This window comes from Rhipicephalus sanguineus, chromosome 7, assembly GCF_013339695.2.
Source record: "Rhipicephalus sanguineus isolate Rsan-2018 chromosome 7, BIME_Rsan_1.4, whole genome shotgun sequence".
Lineage (NCBI taxonomy): Eukaryota > Metazoa > Arthropoda > Arachnida > Ixodida > Ixodidae > Rhipicephalus > Rhipicephalus sanguineus.
In genome coordinates, this window is record NC_051182.1 from 163,954,586 (window position 1) to 163,972,412 (window position 17,827).

At 46.3% G+C, this 17,827-nt stretch overlaps 1 protein-coding gene across 1 annotated transcript in view; it reads right to left on the reverse strand.

Moving 5' to 3' along the window:
* Nucleotides 1-1,270: 1,270 nt before the first annotated feature.
* LOC119399234 (uncharacterized) overlaps nucleotides 1,271-17,827 on the reverse strand; it is a 44,067-nt gene continuing 27,510 nt past the window's right edge. The window contains exons 9-12 of the mRNA XM_037666050.2: nucleotides 10,671-10,751; nucleotides 9,878-9,938; nucleotides 4,897-5,147; nucleotides 1,271-1,471 (exon numbers count right to left, since the gene is read on the reverse strand). Of these exons, the coding sequence (XP_037521978.1) occupies nucleotides 1,271-1,471; nucleotides 4,897-5,147; nucleotides 9,878-9,938; nucleotides 10,671-10,751 (594 nt within the window). The remainder of the gene's footprint in view (nucleotides 1,472-4,896; nucleotides 5,148-9,877; nucleotides 9,939-10,670; nucleotides 10,752-17,827) is intronic.

Consider the following 17,827-nt stretch of genomic DNA (forward strand, 5'->3'; position numbering starts at 1 on the left):
CGGCCACGTAATCCCCACAAAACTTCTTCATCTCACCTGCCCACCAAACTTCCTTCGAGCGCATGCCTTCTCTTGGAATCCAGTCTGCCATTCTTATTCAGCAGCGGTTATCTCGCATCCTGGCAACATCTTCTTCTTGACTTCGACTTAGATGTCGTAAATACATAGTCAAAACTAAACTACTTTTACATGTGTGCTGGTTGCTAAATTTTTCTTCTTCACGACTGCACAGTAAACCGACAAATTGTACCTGAATACCCTCACTGCAACGATTACAGAGACAAAAAGCAAAATTCATTGGCTAAGGCAAGCTCCTGCATGCCTACTTTTTGGGTCTTGTACTTTTTTTGTGTCGCCTTGGCCAGTCTGTTGCCGGTAAACAGAAGTTCATTAATACGCTAACACCTGGATAGGCTCACTTTTGTGGCCACGTGAAATTCCCGTTCCGGGACACGATAAAGGTCTGTGTCATAGAGTATACAATAACGGTGTGTATTATAGAGCCAGATGCAGTCGTTGGCTGTACGACACAGTCAGAGCCAGCGCCTGCGTCTCAACACGTGCGTTGCAATCGCAATCGTCGACGACTTAACGGTACTGTCGAGACGAAGGTCTCGACAAAGGTATTTATGGCGTATGGACAAAGGAAAACATGTTGGCACAGGGGCGCAGTTTAACCTGTTTTAGTGACGCTACATTCCAGCTTGGGACCTTTCGCGATGGACACTACAATGCACAGTCACCGCCCTCATGTAGTGCTTCATAAAGGTGTAATAGTAGCGCAAAAAAAAAGACGAAGACAAGAAAGTGAACACCACAAGCACCACATCATCACCGCAACCACTAGCTCGCCTTTCCGTTTTGCTTCTCATGTAATGCGTAACGCCTTCGGACTTTACATCGAACGCCTCGTTGATTGCCACATTAAACATTGTTCTATTCGTTCAGAAATTCGTTTACCATTAAAAGACTGGCCTCACATGAATGAGAGCACTTTGCTGCCTAGACGTATATATATATATCTACATTAATGCAACATCGAGTGAAATAAACGTTCAATTGTATCGTATTGGCGTGGCAGTGTGCGTCAGCTATGAACTACGTTGTGTAACCGCGATGTGTTTGCTTCGCCCAAAGGGTTTCTTCTCCGCGAAAAAAAAAAAAAAACACGACGCACATGGCCGGTTTTGCTCCACTAGTATCTCGGCGACCCTGAAAAAGGACGACGACCCGAACACGAAGCTGCGTAGTGTTGTTATGCTCCGCGACCTCAACCACAAATGCAGGCGCACCTGAGCATGTCCGTGAAGGCAGGCGTCGTAGGGTCCGCTACCACGTCGCAAATGCAACGCTGCAGCGTAAACCCCACGGTCAGGCCAGCCGCGGTTGCCAGCATAGCGATGCTGAACAGCAGCAGGAACACGAATATGCCCAGATAAAGGCACCACCTGCTTCTCACGTGAAGGTTTTCCTGTCAACGCAGGGCGTACGTTTGTTAAGCCTCGTGTCACGCTCATGAAGTACGCAATGTTTTCAACAACATACACGGAGGGTTTCTTTGCACCTCAACAGCTCAGGGTCAGGTGACTTGTCCAGAAACGTCTCGTATGACGTCGCTGGTAGAGCGGCACGTCACTGTCGACCCTGGTTCGGGCATTAGTGATGCTGGTAAAGTAGTGAGATCCGAAAATCGGCACGACGTGGGTTACTGGCCGCCCAGTGACACGTGTCAGCCATGACAATGGCAAAAGAGCGCTACTTATGCAACGCCAGACAGCACCCTGCTTATCATTCAAATTGTACGGTGCGCATAGGTTGAAGGAGCAGGAGAATGTGCCTCAGACAGGCTGGCCGACGTTTCCATAAAAGGAACTGTCGTTGCCAAAGGCGCCTTGTCATACTTGGCGTGTTAGATTTAAGCAGTTTAATGTTGACGTCATATCCCGTGTCGCTGTCACACGAGACTCCACGGGACGTGACGTCAAGTAACCCCCTTAAAACTAACACGCCAAGGATGACAAGGCGCCTTTGACAACGACAGGTCCTTTTATGGAAACATCGGCCAGCCTGTATGAGGCAGTTTCTCCTACTCGTTCAACCTATGCGCACTTTCAGTTTCCACCTGCCGGTTCCCAACTTGACTTCGAAATTGTGCGGTGGTGGTATGACGTCATAAAGGACATTTGCGCTCAATTCACGAGACCCTGAGCTGTTCAGGTACAAGTATGCACTCTCCCCAGCATACACTTATTTGTTTGATTTTAGAAGGCCAGCTTATGGAGACACCTTGCGACAAGGCTGAACACAGCTGAAGGAAAACTGATCTGTCAGAACTGCAATCATCGTGGTATGGCTGCGATTTCGAAAACTGGAAAAAAAAAAGAATAAGGTGCACTATCAAAACAACAAAACCAAGTCGTCGTAAGAGTAATTTCTTTTTGCACCAGAAAATCTAAACTAGTTCTGTTGGATCATGTACGCTGACATTGAAAATCCCAGAGGGGGTCAGGAGAAACACTACAAACTGTTCGTGCTCTCCGAAGAACGTGCAGTCTATAGTGTACCGCTGATATTTCCTAGAACATACATAGGCAGTGTGTGTAGATGATGGATTAAGCGAATGTAAACAAACATTTGCACGTTACAAAGATGCGCACCTGTGCACATATTGCAATGATTGTGGTTGTTTAAGCTGCAACATAACTGCCTACAATGAGGATCAATGTACGCGAGAAATTGCACGTGCGAAGGGCCTGAGTGTATAAGCACTGCCTTAGGCCCCGCTCCATAATAATGTAACAATTTGCGGGGTTTTACGTGCCAAACCACGATATGATTATGAGACGCACTGTACTGGAGGGCTCCGGCAATTGAGACCATCGGTGTTCTTTAACGTGCGCTGAGATCGTGCAGTACACGGGCCACGATCATTTCGCCTCCATCGAAATACGACCGGCTCAGCAGGGATCGAACCATCGACTTTCAGGTCAGCAGCTGCGGGGTCTGAAAAAACGGCGCTCACGGAACACACGGATGCAGTCTACACTGCAGTGTGGCGAACACGTGACATTTATTAATAGCCTTTACATAATGGCGAGCCCACCAGCCGAATTTAACAAATAACTAAAGTAACATGCCAAATAACACCATATAATGCCAATATAACATACACTAACGACATAACACACACAATGTGTCACGAATGCGGCGGACTCACCACGGGAGCCCGCGGGTGCGAGCCGCGGTATCGGCCCCACGGACCTACGCCGAGAGGTGACCGTCGCCGGCCGTGCCAAGCCCAAAAAGAGACTGAGTGCTCTTCCTCCCGCCAGGCGGCGCCACTGGCACCACCGCGCCAACTCTCGCTCGGCAGCGAAAAAGCTAACTACGACGCCCGGCCCCGTGAGGCGAAAACGACTTTATAGGGGGTGATAGCACCCCCACACAGCCCATCACTATTTTAGGGGCGAAGCTCCTTATGCCGTGGGTCTGTCCATCCTCCGTTTGTCGGTTTCTTTGTAGTAGCCCCCTCTAGTTCGTGAGAAGCGCGCGTTCTGGTATGCAGTAGAAGAAGAAGACGACGTTGACGAGTGAGACTCTCGTGCGTGTTCGCCTGTGTGGCATTCTTTCTTCTTTACTACGTCTCGTGTTTTCAACGACACCCGAAGACAACATTTCAGAAGTAACACGCCATGAGGCTCCCTCTTGGCACGCTTTCTCTTTAGCTCGGAGTCGCCAGATGGAAGACAAGGCTGCGGAACGGAGGGCACGGAAGGCGGCGGCAGCGCGCGCTCGCAGACAGAATCCTGAGGTGAGAGCACGCGAGGCCGAAGCTGCACGTCGACGCCGCGAAGCAGATTCCGCCGTTCGAGCCCGCGAAGCCGAAGCTGCTCGACAAGCTGCACGGCTGCGGCGGGAAGACCCGCCGTTCGAGCCCGCGAGGCCGAAGCTGCTCGACCAGCTGCACGGCTGCGGCGAGAAGACCCCGCCGTTCGAGCCCGCGAGGCCGAAGCTGCTCGACAAGCTGCACGGCTGCGCCGCGAAGACCCCGCCGTTCGAGACCGCGAGGCCGAAGCTGCACGGCTGCGGCGCGAATCGGATCTTCAAAATGTGAAGCACCGTGAAGCGGCGAGAAAGCGCGCGTGCCGGCAGGCAGAGCCCGAGGCTGTGCGAGCACGTGAAGTGGCTGCAAAACGCATCAGGCGGGCTCTGCCCGAGGGCGCCGACGCGCGCTTTCCTTCATAACAGTTTCGGCCATAGTTGCGGTGTGTGCGACAGATTGCGGTTCTCAAACAATCTAGTCACAATATCTTCCATCAAGAAGGACCACGCTCGCGCCAATGCCATCGCCGTGCTGCAGTGCGAGTTCACTTCACCCCACTCATCATCATTCGCCACGTGGATATGCTGTGATTTTTTTAATTATACAGCACAATAGCACACGTCACGTAGCGAGTGTTAGTGCGCGTGCGCACTAACACTCGCACGCGAGACCATGTCACACTCCGGCGTGCGAGATCGGAGGTCTGGCAATCATTCAACGGCTGTGAAAATGCGATTCAGTTTGAATCGCAATCATCCAAATGGCTGTGAAATAAACATCAAGAGAGTACGCTCTGTCGCATTTTGATGGAGCCGAAATGCTAGAGGCCCGTGAACTTGTTGCCGAAATTAATCCCGAGTCCTCCACTTCGGCGTGCCTCACAATGGTACCGTCGTTGAGGCACGTAAAAGGCCAGATATTATTAGAGTATGCTGCTGGAAATAATGTGTGGCCTTCGAAAGCACGCCATAAGGACAAAAAGTTAAGACCACTGTCCTCGAAATGCATTCAGATAAGCTTAGCTGTCACCTGATTTTTCGAAAGGAGAGGGGACATATGCGAGCGATTCGTACCGGATCACTGGACCAGTGGAACAAGGCCACACCGGTCGAGTAGAAGGTGACAATCAAGAAGAGAATCGTGCCCAGTGATGCGCCGACGAGGCTGTTGACATGCACCAGGGGCTGGAGGATGCTCACGTAGCGACCGTAACGTTGGCGCACCATCGAATTCAGGTGGTCCGGGTCGCGGACCCACGAAGCAGTGAATCGGTCCACCAGGTCTTCGAGGTCGCTGCCAAAGTACTCCACCTCGAGCTTGATGGCTGCAGCAAAGTGTTGCCGTACTTGCTCCCTACAGCGGCAGGCTTCGAAGAACTATAGTCGGTTACGACCTAAGATAAAATGGCAGCTCCGCCCACAGCCATTCCTGCCCCGCCCACAGAGAATTCGCACAAATGCGTCATCCAATAGCACTCACTTATTTTCCTGACGTCAAGCAATTGTCCAGAGTTTCAGATAGTCGACTTTCCCATACAGACACACGTTTATGTGTCGCTGGTTTTAGCTCGAAAACTTGAACATTCTAAAAAGAGACAGGGCGTGCAAACACGGACACAAGAAAGAGATCAGGACACCACAAACGCCGACTAACAACTGAAGAGACGCACAACGGCTGAAAAGAAAGAAGGCACGAAAACTTATCTGCGCATGCCCATGCAACCGGCGAACCTATCAATCCGGCACGCGTGGCGGTCTACGTGGAAGATAACTGTTAAGGCATTTGATTTCATCTTTATGCAAGTTAATCGACGGTTGGCTCACGCATGCGCTACCACTATTCTCAATATGCCATGCTTCAATCATCAGGCGCGTTTCTTCATTTCTATGCCGGTACAAAACTGCGCATTCATCGAATTTTGGCGTGCACTTACAATCTCGACAATGTAAAGATAGATTAGAAGGTGAGCCTCCTGTTAGCGATCTCTTATGTTCCAACAATCTCTGGTTAATGCATCGGCCCGTCTGTCCTACGTAGAAGCGGCCGCAGCTGAAAGGGACCTTATACACCACACTCGTACGGCAATCAGTGAATTTGTTGGTGTGTTTTACGAAACAATTATCGGCCCGCTTCTTGTCTTTTACTCGCTCATTCTTCCTCTGCACAGCGGCACAAATCTTACCTAGCTTACTGGCAGCCGTGAAAACAACATTAACGCCGTATCTACCTCCTACTTTCTTTAGCCTGTGAGATATGCAATGAATGTACGGAATACCTACGACACGTTTCTTCCTATCGCTTTCTGCAACCATGCTCGGACTTAACACAATAGACTTCTTTAAACGCTCAGCGACCGTGGCCACTGCATCACGAGGATACCCTACATCTAAAAGACGCGTAACCTGTGCGCTAAAGCTATCACTCATTTTGTGCTCACACGACTTGGTGAGGGCTGACTTAAGGCAAGACATGGCGATGCCGTTTTTTACAACCTTCGAGTGCTTCGACGAAAAATTTAACAGCGGTTTGGAAGATCTAGGAGAATACTGCCAGCACACGTGGTTCTTCTGGAACGGTAAGGAAATGTCTAGAAATTGTATTCCATTATTCTGAGGCACCTCTTTAGTAAAGCTCAGCCCTCCTCCATTTAATTCAAATTTTTCGCTCACGGAAGTTACCACCTTTTCAAAGTCCTCATCACTACAAAAAATCAAGTAGTCGTCCACATAACGAAAAACCTTAATAACCGAATTACCTAAGGCGCCTTCCAAAAGATTGTCAATCTTGCTAAGGTATAAATCACTAAGAACCGGAGCAACCTTAGAACCAATACATATCCCTGATTTCTGCACATAAACGCCTTCCTTCCAACCTACCAGCGTCGACTTTAAATACATGGAAAGGATTTCAAGAAATGCCCCGGTAGAAACACCACATTTATCGGTGAAAACCGTCTGGTCGCCTTGTTCGTTAATACATTCATTAACACATTTTAACAAGTCCTTATGCGGCAAAGAATAATATAGGTCTTCAATATCCATACTAAAAGCTTTACAACAGCCGGGGTTCTCCTCTGAGAGGAACTGAACTAGCGCCTGAGAATTACGCATACGAAAAGGGTCTGAAAAACTCAAAGAGGTTAAGCAGTTCTGCAAATAACTAGATACAGCGACTTGCCAGGTGCCTTGCTCTAAAACGATTGCTCGAAACGGAATCTCATTCTTATGTGTTTTGGCTGAAAAAAACAATTCTAAAGTAAGTGATTTAGCCTTCTTGACATTACAAGCTATTCTCTCAAGATTGTGTCTTAACAAAAGGTGTTAAGATTGTGTTAAGTCCGAGCATAGTTGCAGAAAGCGATAGGAAGAAACGTGTCGTAGGTATTCCGTACATTCATTCGCGTATCTCACAGGCTAAAGAAAGTAGGAAGTAGATACGGCGTTAATGTTGTTTTCACGGCTGCCAGTAAGCTAGGTAAGATTTGTGCCGCTGTGCAGAGGAAGAATGAGCGAGTAAAAGACAAGAAGCGGGCCGATAATTGTTTCGTAAAACACACCAACAAATTCACTGATTGCCGTACGAGTGTGGTGTATAAGGTCCCTTTCAGCTGCGGCCGCTTCTACGTAGGACAGACGGGCCGATGCATTAACCAGAGATTGTTGGAACATAAGAGATCGCTAACAGGAGGCTCACCTTCTAATCTATCTTTACATTGTCGAGATTGTAAGTGCACGCCAAAATTCGATGAATGCGCAGTTTTGTACCGGCATAGAAATGAAGAAACGCGCCTGATGATTGAAGCATGGCATATTGAGAATAGTGGTAGCGCATGCGTGAGCCAACCGTCGATTAACTTGCATAAAGATGAAATCAAATGCCTTAACAGTTATCTTCCACGTAGACCGCCACGCGTGCCGGATTGATAGGTTCGCCGGTTGCATGGGCATGCGCAGATAAGTTTTCGTGCCTTCTTTCTTTTCAGCCGTTGTGCGTCTCTTCAGTTGTTAGTCGGCGTTTGTGGTGTCCTGATCTCTTTCTTGTGTCCGTGTTTGCACGCCCTGTCTCTTTTTAGAATGAATACGTACCAACTAGCTCAGCTCTCTGTTATTCTAAACTTGAACATGCTGGTAAATTTCGTCAAGGATTCTTACATCGTTGTTGAGCCAAACGTAATGTTTTAGGCGGTAACGAAGAACCTATAAAACTTAGCAGGGTACGCATTTGCGCTGGTTGGTTCGTGATTACGAGTGAAAAACAGCGCTAAAAAGACGGGACAAGAGAGGACACGAGATCACGGCGCCGTTGCCTCGTGTCCTTTCTTGTCCCGTCTTTTTAGCGCTGTTTTTCACTCGTAACTATAAAACTTAATATGCGTAGTATTTACATTAACCTAGAAAAGTACTCACGGTTGGAGCAGAAACCAGCTAGCGCGACTCTCTTTCACAGGTGAAGGGCCGGCGCGCCGCCGTTCCGTGGGCGGAGCTTACCTTTTTTCTTAGGTTCTAACCAGTTGTAGTGGACGACCTGAATTGCCCTCGTTTGCATTGACACACTGAAACCATTATTCTCGCCCGCCGACATAGCGAACTTCATCGAGAAATTACTGAGGCCTTTCATACTTAACATTTTTTAACAGCCAAGCACGAATGCATCTAACACTCGGTCAAGTCGAATATCTGTCTATCTTTTACATTTTCCTGCCTCATAATGCCTCCTAATATCGGTATGCATGTGAACATAGGCTTTTATTGCCACTTATGCCTTTCCAGTTTATTTCCTCCTTCTATATTGTTATGCCGTTTATGTTATCTGTACTCCAGGTAGCGTCATTATAGAGCTTTATAAAAACGCATATTGCTTTTGTTTTCGATAGGGTGTAGTTGAGACTCAGCTAGTGCACCATCCTGTTTCCTTATTTTCTCCGCCTGCGTCCGTGCTGCTCATTGGCGTAGCCTGAGGGAGGTTCAATCCCCGCCCGCTTAAATCTTTAAAGGGGAACGGCAACACTTTTTCGGCATGGTCAGAAAATGCTGCCGATCGGTAGTCGAGGCTCCTGAGAGCACGCGAGCCAGACATTATAGCGCAGCACGCGGCCTGTAATCCACAATTTATTCTCAGAGTCAGCTAGAAATCGTTCCCTCTTCTTTCGACAAATGATGCCATATAACCAAATGACCACGCCATATACCCAAATTCACGACCATTGGCTGATTTGGACATCGTGAGCTGCATAGTTACCGTGGCCGCCGTGGCAGGCCGCCACGTGCCTGCGCTCGCAATCGAACTGAAAGTAAGCTATCCGAAGCGCATTCGAAGGGAAAAAAAAAAAAACGGGAAAGTACTCAAGGTCATAACGTGCGCGCGACGTAACTTCTTTTCCCCGTGCCATCCCTCCATGCTTAGCTTCCAGCGCACTCGTGTACTGGGACGAGAGAAGAGAGGAAGCAATTACAGCGTGCGACAGATCTCTGCAACTCCGCTCGTGCTTGACGGGATTCTAAAAATTTTTGCGGCGTTCGAATGAAGGCATTCGATGGTTACTTAGAAAAGTGTTGCAGGGCCCCTTGAAGTTCTCTCTCTCTCGCTTTGTGTGTGTGTGTGTGTGTGCGTGCGCGCGTGTGTGTGTGCGTGCGCGCGTGTGTGTGTGTGTGTGTGTGTGTGTGTGTGTGTGTGTGTGTGTGTGTGTGCGTGCGTGCGTGCGTGCGTGCGTGCGTGTGTGTGTGTGTGTGTGTGTGTGTGTGTGTGTGTGTGTGTGCGTGCGTGCGTGCGTGCGTGCGTGCGTGCGTGCGTGTGTGCGTGTGTGTGTGTGTGTGTGTGTGTGTGTGTGTGTGTGTGTGTGTGTGTGTGTGTGTGTGTGTGTGTGTGTGTGTGTGTGTGTGTGTGTGTGTGTGTGTGTGTGTGTGTGTTTCCCTTTCTTTACAACTTTCTGCGTATTGGCACATACCCGCATACCCTGTGGGACCCGATGAACCTACAGGCGCAGCTTCACTGCTTCGACTGACGCCACAGCGCGGACAACACTTTTCAGTCTCGTTTGCATGGATGTGTGCCTACCTTTGGCATCTGTGCTGAAAGTGTGCTGTACGCCTTCCGTGGTCAGAGGAAGCTCAGCAACCTGCGAGAAAGATACGCTGCTAGAAGTGCCTCGCAAAAAAGTTGCGCGAAGGCCATTTCGCTGGTTTTTCGCTCTTCGAATATACCAAACTTCAACAGAAATTCTTATTTATAAAACGGGGCTACACCGGCAACGAACAATATTCTCGTGTGGGGCAAGTCTTGTGCAAGGAGGAGAGGTCGAGCAAGAAGGACAGGAAAACGCGTACCAGTGCATTCGCCGCGGGGACGTCACGGCCGTAGATGCGCAGTACCGCTCGCGCTGGCGTGCAGCCGCGGCGTGCTGAATATACACCAAGAATACAGCCAACTGTGCAAAAAGTATGTGAAATAAACTGTTCATCGGAGCAGACGCGTCTTCCGAGTGATAGTTTGTGTTTTCGTCATTTTTTCCCCTATGTTTGTTCAGTATGCATCAAACCATGCAATGATGTCGTCCCGTGTCCATTCTTTTCCTTCTGTGTACCCTTGTATCACGCCCCTCTGCTTATCATGATGTCGTCTTTATCAAGGACAGCCCTGTAACAGGTAGGGTGGACACAAAGAAGAGAGACGAACGAGAGCGGTGTCCCTGTCAACTGTGCGGCGCTACAAGTTTAACCATAAATGACATTCAGCCGTAAAGTTTTGGCACAGATCATTAGCGTACCAATGAAAACATATATATTGAAAAATCTATTGAAATCGGTAATGGTTGGAAACATCGCCCGAGTTGAGAATAAAATCTACGCACCACATCGACTTCTTTCATGAGGTCGGACGGTCTCACGACATCCAGCTTCGCCACGAACCGGTTCAAGTCGCCCAGGTAGATCTGCGTCCAAACACAAGCGATTCCCGTACGCGTCGTCATTTTAAAAGCGAGGCATCTTCGGGTTCATTTTCTTATTTGCGTGAACGACTGCATGGCCGGGCAAATAAAAAGTTTGAGTTTGAGGCGCGATTTGCATCGCAGCACGACAAAATGCAATATCATAGATAAAAGTAACGACATTCGGCCGTAGTAAGTATGCCCATATTCAAGAGTTTACTAGAAAGGCTTCACTTTCGTGAACTCTGCACAAGCAGATTGAGTCAGACTAATACAAATAGTATTTTTGCGTTGCCTCGTTAAAGACAAACACAGCAATGCACAAAAAAAAATAAGACGGGAGCGCCTTCCAACTAGTTCAAGAATCAGTAATCTAAACAGGACAGCGCACTAAAGAAGAAGAAGAGGGGGGTGGAATTCGGTCATGTATTTTTATTATTTTGCAAAGCACGAGGAAGCTTACATACATCCATTGAAGTGACGACGACGAGCCCTGAACACGCTGAGTGCATGTACTGGAACTTTAGGAAAGCGCTGTAGCTTCTGTGCATAGCGCTGTAACTGCAGTAAAATATGCGATTTGAAGTCCACGTATGACGTGACACAAATCATGTGTAGTTGGTGAAAATTGCCTTCTTATTTGTGATTCTTTTTTTGTTCCTCTGTGTGAACAGCGCCGAAGGTAAGTAGGTTAGGAAAGTGGGTAGGGGGTGCCATTCGACTATGGAACCGCGCGGGACACGCCTATGCCGAGTTGGTACGCCCAGTCAACTCACTCCTTGCATGAAGATTCACTTGCCTCAACGCTCGTTCGGTCGAACGCTAGTGTGTGCGTGAACACGACAACCGGCTTCCGGCTCAACTAGCCCAATCGACTAAACTTTACCGGGTTAATGTGATCATGTCTAAGAAAAGAAAGATTTCCAGTTATTCTTTTCTGTGAGTCCTCACTTGCCACATACAGTAAAACTCTCTTTGAAGATTCCCCTTAACTCTCTTTGGAGAGTCGAGCCTCCCACTAATCCCTAAAGAGAGCATAGTGATCTCCAGAAAAGAATTAACGTGCCCTTTAGAGGGAGTAATATATGTGGCAAGTCAGGACGCACCAAAAAGAGTATAAGGTAACCCTCTATTTTCATCGAGTGTAGCTTGTCAACAGCGCATGTTAAATAGCTATTTGAGTTTAAAACCGTGTCGCTGAAAACAAACCGTGGCTGTTATACTTAGTGTTCGTCGATCATTTCCTCCTCGTTGTGTCGCGTCCACACTATGTCAAAACACGCACTGTCATGAGAGGTCAGGTGTGGTCATGCGCAACGACGAACATCTCAATATTACTATTTGACTGAGCGCCAAAGACACTACTACAAGGACGGCACACAGACAACAAGGGCGCCCGTTCTGTGATACACGTCCTGTCGCTGATCGTATTTTTCGCGCCAAGTTTGTTGTTGTTGTTATTATTATTATTATTATTATTATTATTATTATTATTATTATTATTATTATTATTATTATTATTATTATTATTATTATTATTATTATTATTATTCGTTCTGATCTCTTATTTCTCTACAAGCTAGTCCACGGTATCATATCCTGCCCTGTACTTCTCAATTGTGTTAATTTTCGAATTCCGCGTAAGTTAACCAGAGAGAACAGACCGTTTCATGTACCCGCCTGTTTCTTCCAACACTCTACCGTTCACAGAATACAAAGTCTTTATAATATTAATTTTCTTGATCTTGACGTTTTTCATAGTCCACAATCATTGTTTTTATCCGAGCTTTGCACTGTTTTGACATAGTATGGCACAATGTACAAAGTCTTCCCTTCTCTGTCTTTCCGCATAGTTGTATATGTGCAATCTAATTTTTTATTCCCCTCCAATATTTCTCATATTGTCTTATTTTACTCCTCCCCTTTTGTGCTCATTTCTCTTTGTCTACGTGTTTTTGCTCTTTTTATTTCTGAAGACTGTCTGTATTGTATTGTTTATTTTTATTGATTTTTTTTGCGTGCGCCTGCACAAAGACCTCACGGTTGTTCCTGGGCACGTTAAATAAATGATTGATTGATTGATTGATTGATTATTATTATTATTATTATTATTATTATTATTATTATTATTATTATTATTATTATTATTATTATTATTATTATTATTATTATTATTATTATTATTATTATTATTATTATTATTATTATTATTATTATTTTCCGAATGGTGCAACGCTAATAACCTTTCTCTGAATGCCTCGATTTGGAGCCGGCACGCTTGCCGACATGCAGCTGACATCGCTCTTGTTTGTGCAGATTTTTGCTGCCCTTTGGTCAACGATCCTGAATGGTGCTGTAGGCGAAGAGACGTCGTTTCTGCGCATGCCTGTGTCGTCGCCCACATCGGCGTTCGCGTGGGACACATCAGCATGCGGTGGTGCATTTGCACTGCCGGTGATCGCACACGGCGGATTTTCCGAGGACGGCGACGCTGACAGCGACGGGCGACCGACCAACTACGAGCGGAATGAACCACGTGACAAAGGACAAGGCTACATAAGCGAGCAGCACTACGCATTCGTGGGATTTGGAGCCGGCACGCTTGCCGACATGCAGCTGACATCGCTCTTGTTTGTGCAGATTTTTGCTGCCCTTTGGTCAACGATCCTGAATGGTGCTGTAGGCGAAGAGACGTCGTTTCTGCGCATGCCTGTGTCGTCGCCCACATCGGCGTTCGCGTGGGACACATCAGCATGCGGTGGTGCATTTGCACTGCCGGTGATCGCACACGGCGGATTTTCCGAGGACGGCGACGCTGACAGCGACGGGCGACCGACCAACTACGAGCGGAATGAACCACGTGACAAAGGACAAGGCTACATAAGCGAGCAGCACTACGCATTCGTGGGATTTGGAGCCGGCACGCTTGCCGACATGCAGCTGACATCGCTCTTGTTTGTGCAGGTTAGTCTCTACTATTCCATTCACAGTCGAACAAACATTATTGTATTGCCGGCTCCTCCCACGATGGCGTTTGCTGCTCCCGTGAATGATAAACATGTCCGGGCGAAGGTGTCCAAAAGGCGCTTTCGCCTTTTTTCTAATAGTGTGCTGTATTTACTCTTACTATTGCTCCTTGCCGGAGACGTGGAACTAAACCCCGGTCCTGATGGTATTGTCCAAGTAAACTTGTCAAGTCATGATGATGCTGCTCAAATAGATTGCCTGAGAAGTCTGCAAAATGGTCAGGTGGCGATAATGAACAAGTTAGACGCAATTGAAACTGGATTCGCAAAGCACGAAACCATGATAACAGAAATAAGTAAAAACCTGGCTATCACGCAGGAGCATGTAGAGGACGTCAGTGAATTGGTATCGAGGCAGGCAGATATAATCAAGGGGCTTCTGAAACAAGTTAATGAGTTACAGGGGAAGTCGGTCGAAATAGAGGACAGAAGCCGGAGACAAAATTTAGTCTTCTATGGGGTGGACGACACTGACCGGTTTGAAAATTCGGACCAGTCAGAAAAACTAATCCACAGGATTTGTGAAGATAACTTGGGAATACAGTTGAAGTCGGTTCAAAGAGCGCACCGGATTGGTCGTTTCACTGGAAAGGCTAAGCGACCAATTATTGTAAATTTCTCCTGTTACAAAGAAAAACAAGACGTTCTACTAAATGCCAAAAGATTTAAAGGGACCAATTTCAGCGTTGCTCAGGATTACTCGCCTGAGACACGTGAAATGCGCAAGCGCCTGTGGGAATACGCGAAAGCTAAAAAGGAAGATACAAATAACAAAGTGAAGTTAAGTCATGATAAGCTTATCATAAACGGCAGGGTTTTTAGGTGGGACAAAGAAAAGGAAGAAGTTGTTCCTGTCACGAAACCTTGACGTGGTGCCCAAATTAGGGTAAGCCCTCATGTCGACCTGGTTGCTCTAGTTGTGAATTGCCGTAGCGTGAGTAACAAAGCGGATGAACTTGCGGCCTTAATAGAGTCTGTAAAGGCGGATATAGTATTCGGCACGGAATCTTGGCTAAATCCTTCCATCAGCGACAGTGAAGTTTTTCCAGAGAACTTTATTGTCTATCGAAAAGATAGGCTGAGCCGTGGTGGCGGCGTTTTTTTGCTTGTTCGATCTGATTTACGCTCATCTGTCCTTGATGTCAGCCATGATGCGGTGGAAGCAGTGTGGTGTAAAGTGCATTTATCTCATTATTTTTCACTTACTGCCGGGGTGGTGTATCGGCCACCGAGCTCTGACGTGGCGCCACTACATGCTTTCGGTGAAGTTATTTCTGAGGTTTCAGGTCAGGTTATGTTGGTAGGTGGCGACTTTAATTTACCAGACCTTCACTGGAGTGATAATACCTGTGTATTCCAAAAATGTAGTCAAGTTAACATGAACATGAAGAGCATTATTGATACCCACGGTCTGTTACAATATGTAACCGAGCCAACCCGTGAAAATAGTATCTTAGATTTGTTGTTCTGCAACTCGCCAAACCTTGTAAACTCAACAACTGTTATTCCGGGATTAAGTGACCACCACGCTGTAGTCGCATCTATAAAAACGAAAATTCATCGCGTGAAGCACAGCGGGAATAGAAGAGTATTCTTCTTTGACCGAGGCGATTATTCTAGCATAAATGAAAAACTGTATAGTTATCTACCAGTCTTCGAATGCTTGGCGGATGATAAGGATGTGCATGAATTGTGGCGTCTGTTCAAAAATAAGCTACTTGAACTCGTTGAGGCACACGTGCCAAGCGCCGATTCCTCCAAAATGAAAAAACGAAGAAAGCCGTGGATGACGTCACGTCTGTTGCGGCTAATCAATAAGAGAAAGCGGTTATTCGCCAAATTCAAACGAACTAAACGGACTAGCCACTATCAAAAGTTATTTCAGATTACGCAAGAGTACAAAAAAGGTATAAAAAATGCCAGAGGCGTCTATTTTAAAAAATTGAACGACACGCTGAGAGCAAATCCTAAGCATTTCTGGCAATATATCAAGAGTTGCGGTTCTGAGAGTGTCGGTATAAATGAAATTGTTTATAATAACAAAACTATCACAGATGATGGAGAGAAGGCGAATTGTTTGAACAACTATTTTAAATCTATCTTTTTGCCAATACAGGACTTTGCTTATTCGTTCGACGCCAGTAGCATACCTCCAATGAACCCAATTGAGTTCAGCGTAAGTGGCATTGAAAAGCTATTAAAGCAAACAGACGAAACGAAAGCAACTGGCCCAGATGCGATTTCTCCGCGTATTCTGAGACGGTGCGCCGAACCAATCTCTCTTTACTTGCACATAATTTATAAACAATCTTTGAAATCAGGCCTCCTACCTGTCGATTGGAAAACTGCCCATCTTGTTCCAATCCACAAGGGGGGATCGAAAAAGGATGCTGGGAATTACAGACCAATCTCTCTAACATCAGTAGTGTGCAAGGTAATGGAACACATTCTCTACTCTGGAATAATGAAACACCTCACTGAAAACAATATATTAACTAATGTTCAACATGGGTTCCGAAAGGGGTTGTCGTGCACCACACAACTAGTTGAATTTTATCATGATCTGGTATCCACCATCGATTCAGGGGGGCAAACTGACTGCATCTTCTTAGATTTCCGCAAGGCATTCGACACGGTAACACATTCACTCCTTTGCAACAAACTTAAATTACTAAATATAGATTCTGCTGTCCTAAATTGGATTGAAAATTATTTGTGCCAGCGCCGGCAATGCGTCATCTTAAACGGCAAAAGCTCCGATTATGTTGATGTGACATCGGGAGTTCCACAGGGTTCAGTTTTAGGGCCACTTTTATTTTTAGTTTACATAAATGACATTTCAGCAGGTATTTCATCACATGTTAGATTGTTTGCAGACGATTGTGTTGTGTATAGACAAGTAAAGAATGACAGAGACCTTACCCAACTGCAAACTGATTTGGAACGTGTTCAAGATTGGTGCTCTACGTGGAAAATGAACCTAAATAATAAAAAGTGTGTCCATGTCTCTTTTACAAGGAAGCGGAAACCAATGGAAGCAGAGTATACTTTAAACAATGAACGTCTAAAAAAAGCAGATAGTTATAAATACCTAGGGGTAGTCTTGTCATCTGACTGCTCGTGGAATGCGCATGTAGATGATGTGGTTTGTAAAGCTGGAAAGGCGCTAAACTTTATCCAACGTAATTTAAAAACTTCGGAACTGAACTTAAAAAAGACAGCCTATTTAACATGTATACGACCTATACTGGAATACGCTTGTGCCGTGTGGGATCCTTCGCAAGCCACATTGATTGATAAAATTGAAAAAATTCAAAACCGGGCGGCCAGGTTCGTCTTGGGACGGTACAAGAGAGGGGAGAGCTGCACTCAGATGAAAAATGAACTTGGGTGGGAATTGCTTTCCTCACGTCGGCAAAAGCTGCGACTGAAGTTCTTTTTTCAGATATACAATGATAAAACAGGAATTAATAAAGAAAAATACTTTAAGGAACCTCATTACCGTTCATCTAGAACTGACCATGTTTTTAAAATAAGAGAATTACGCACCAGGACGAACCTGTTCGTGAATTCTTTTTTTGTTAGAACTGTTAAAGAGTGGAATGGATTGTCTGCCATGCAAGTGTGCTGTAAGAACGAAGAATTGTTTATGTTGTTTCTGTAACCCCCCTGCTGTAACGCCTTTGGGCAATGCGGGGTAACCTTTGAATAAAGAATAAAGAAAGAAAGAATAAAATTCATGTCTATCACTCGCAAAACATCTAGCGTGTCATTTCAATACTCTGTCAATTCTGTGTCCTTATGCAAGGTTTATGAGATCAGTGATCTTGGTGTTGTTGTTGATAGCACGTTAAACTTTTCTGCTCACGCTAAGCGTGTTGCTTTGCGGGGTCTTCGCACCCTAGGCTGTGTTTGCAGATTGTCTAGAGAATTCCGTTCTCCTATGCCCTTCCGAAAATTGTACACCGCGCTATGTCTTCCTCAACTGGAGTATGCGTCCGTGATATGGAATGGCATTGCTCAATCCAGCGGTAACACCATTGAACGAGTCCA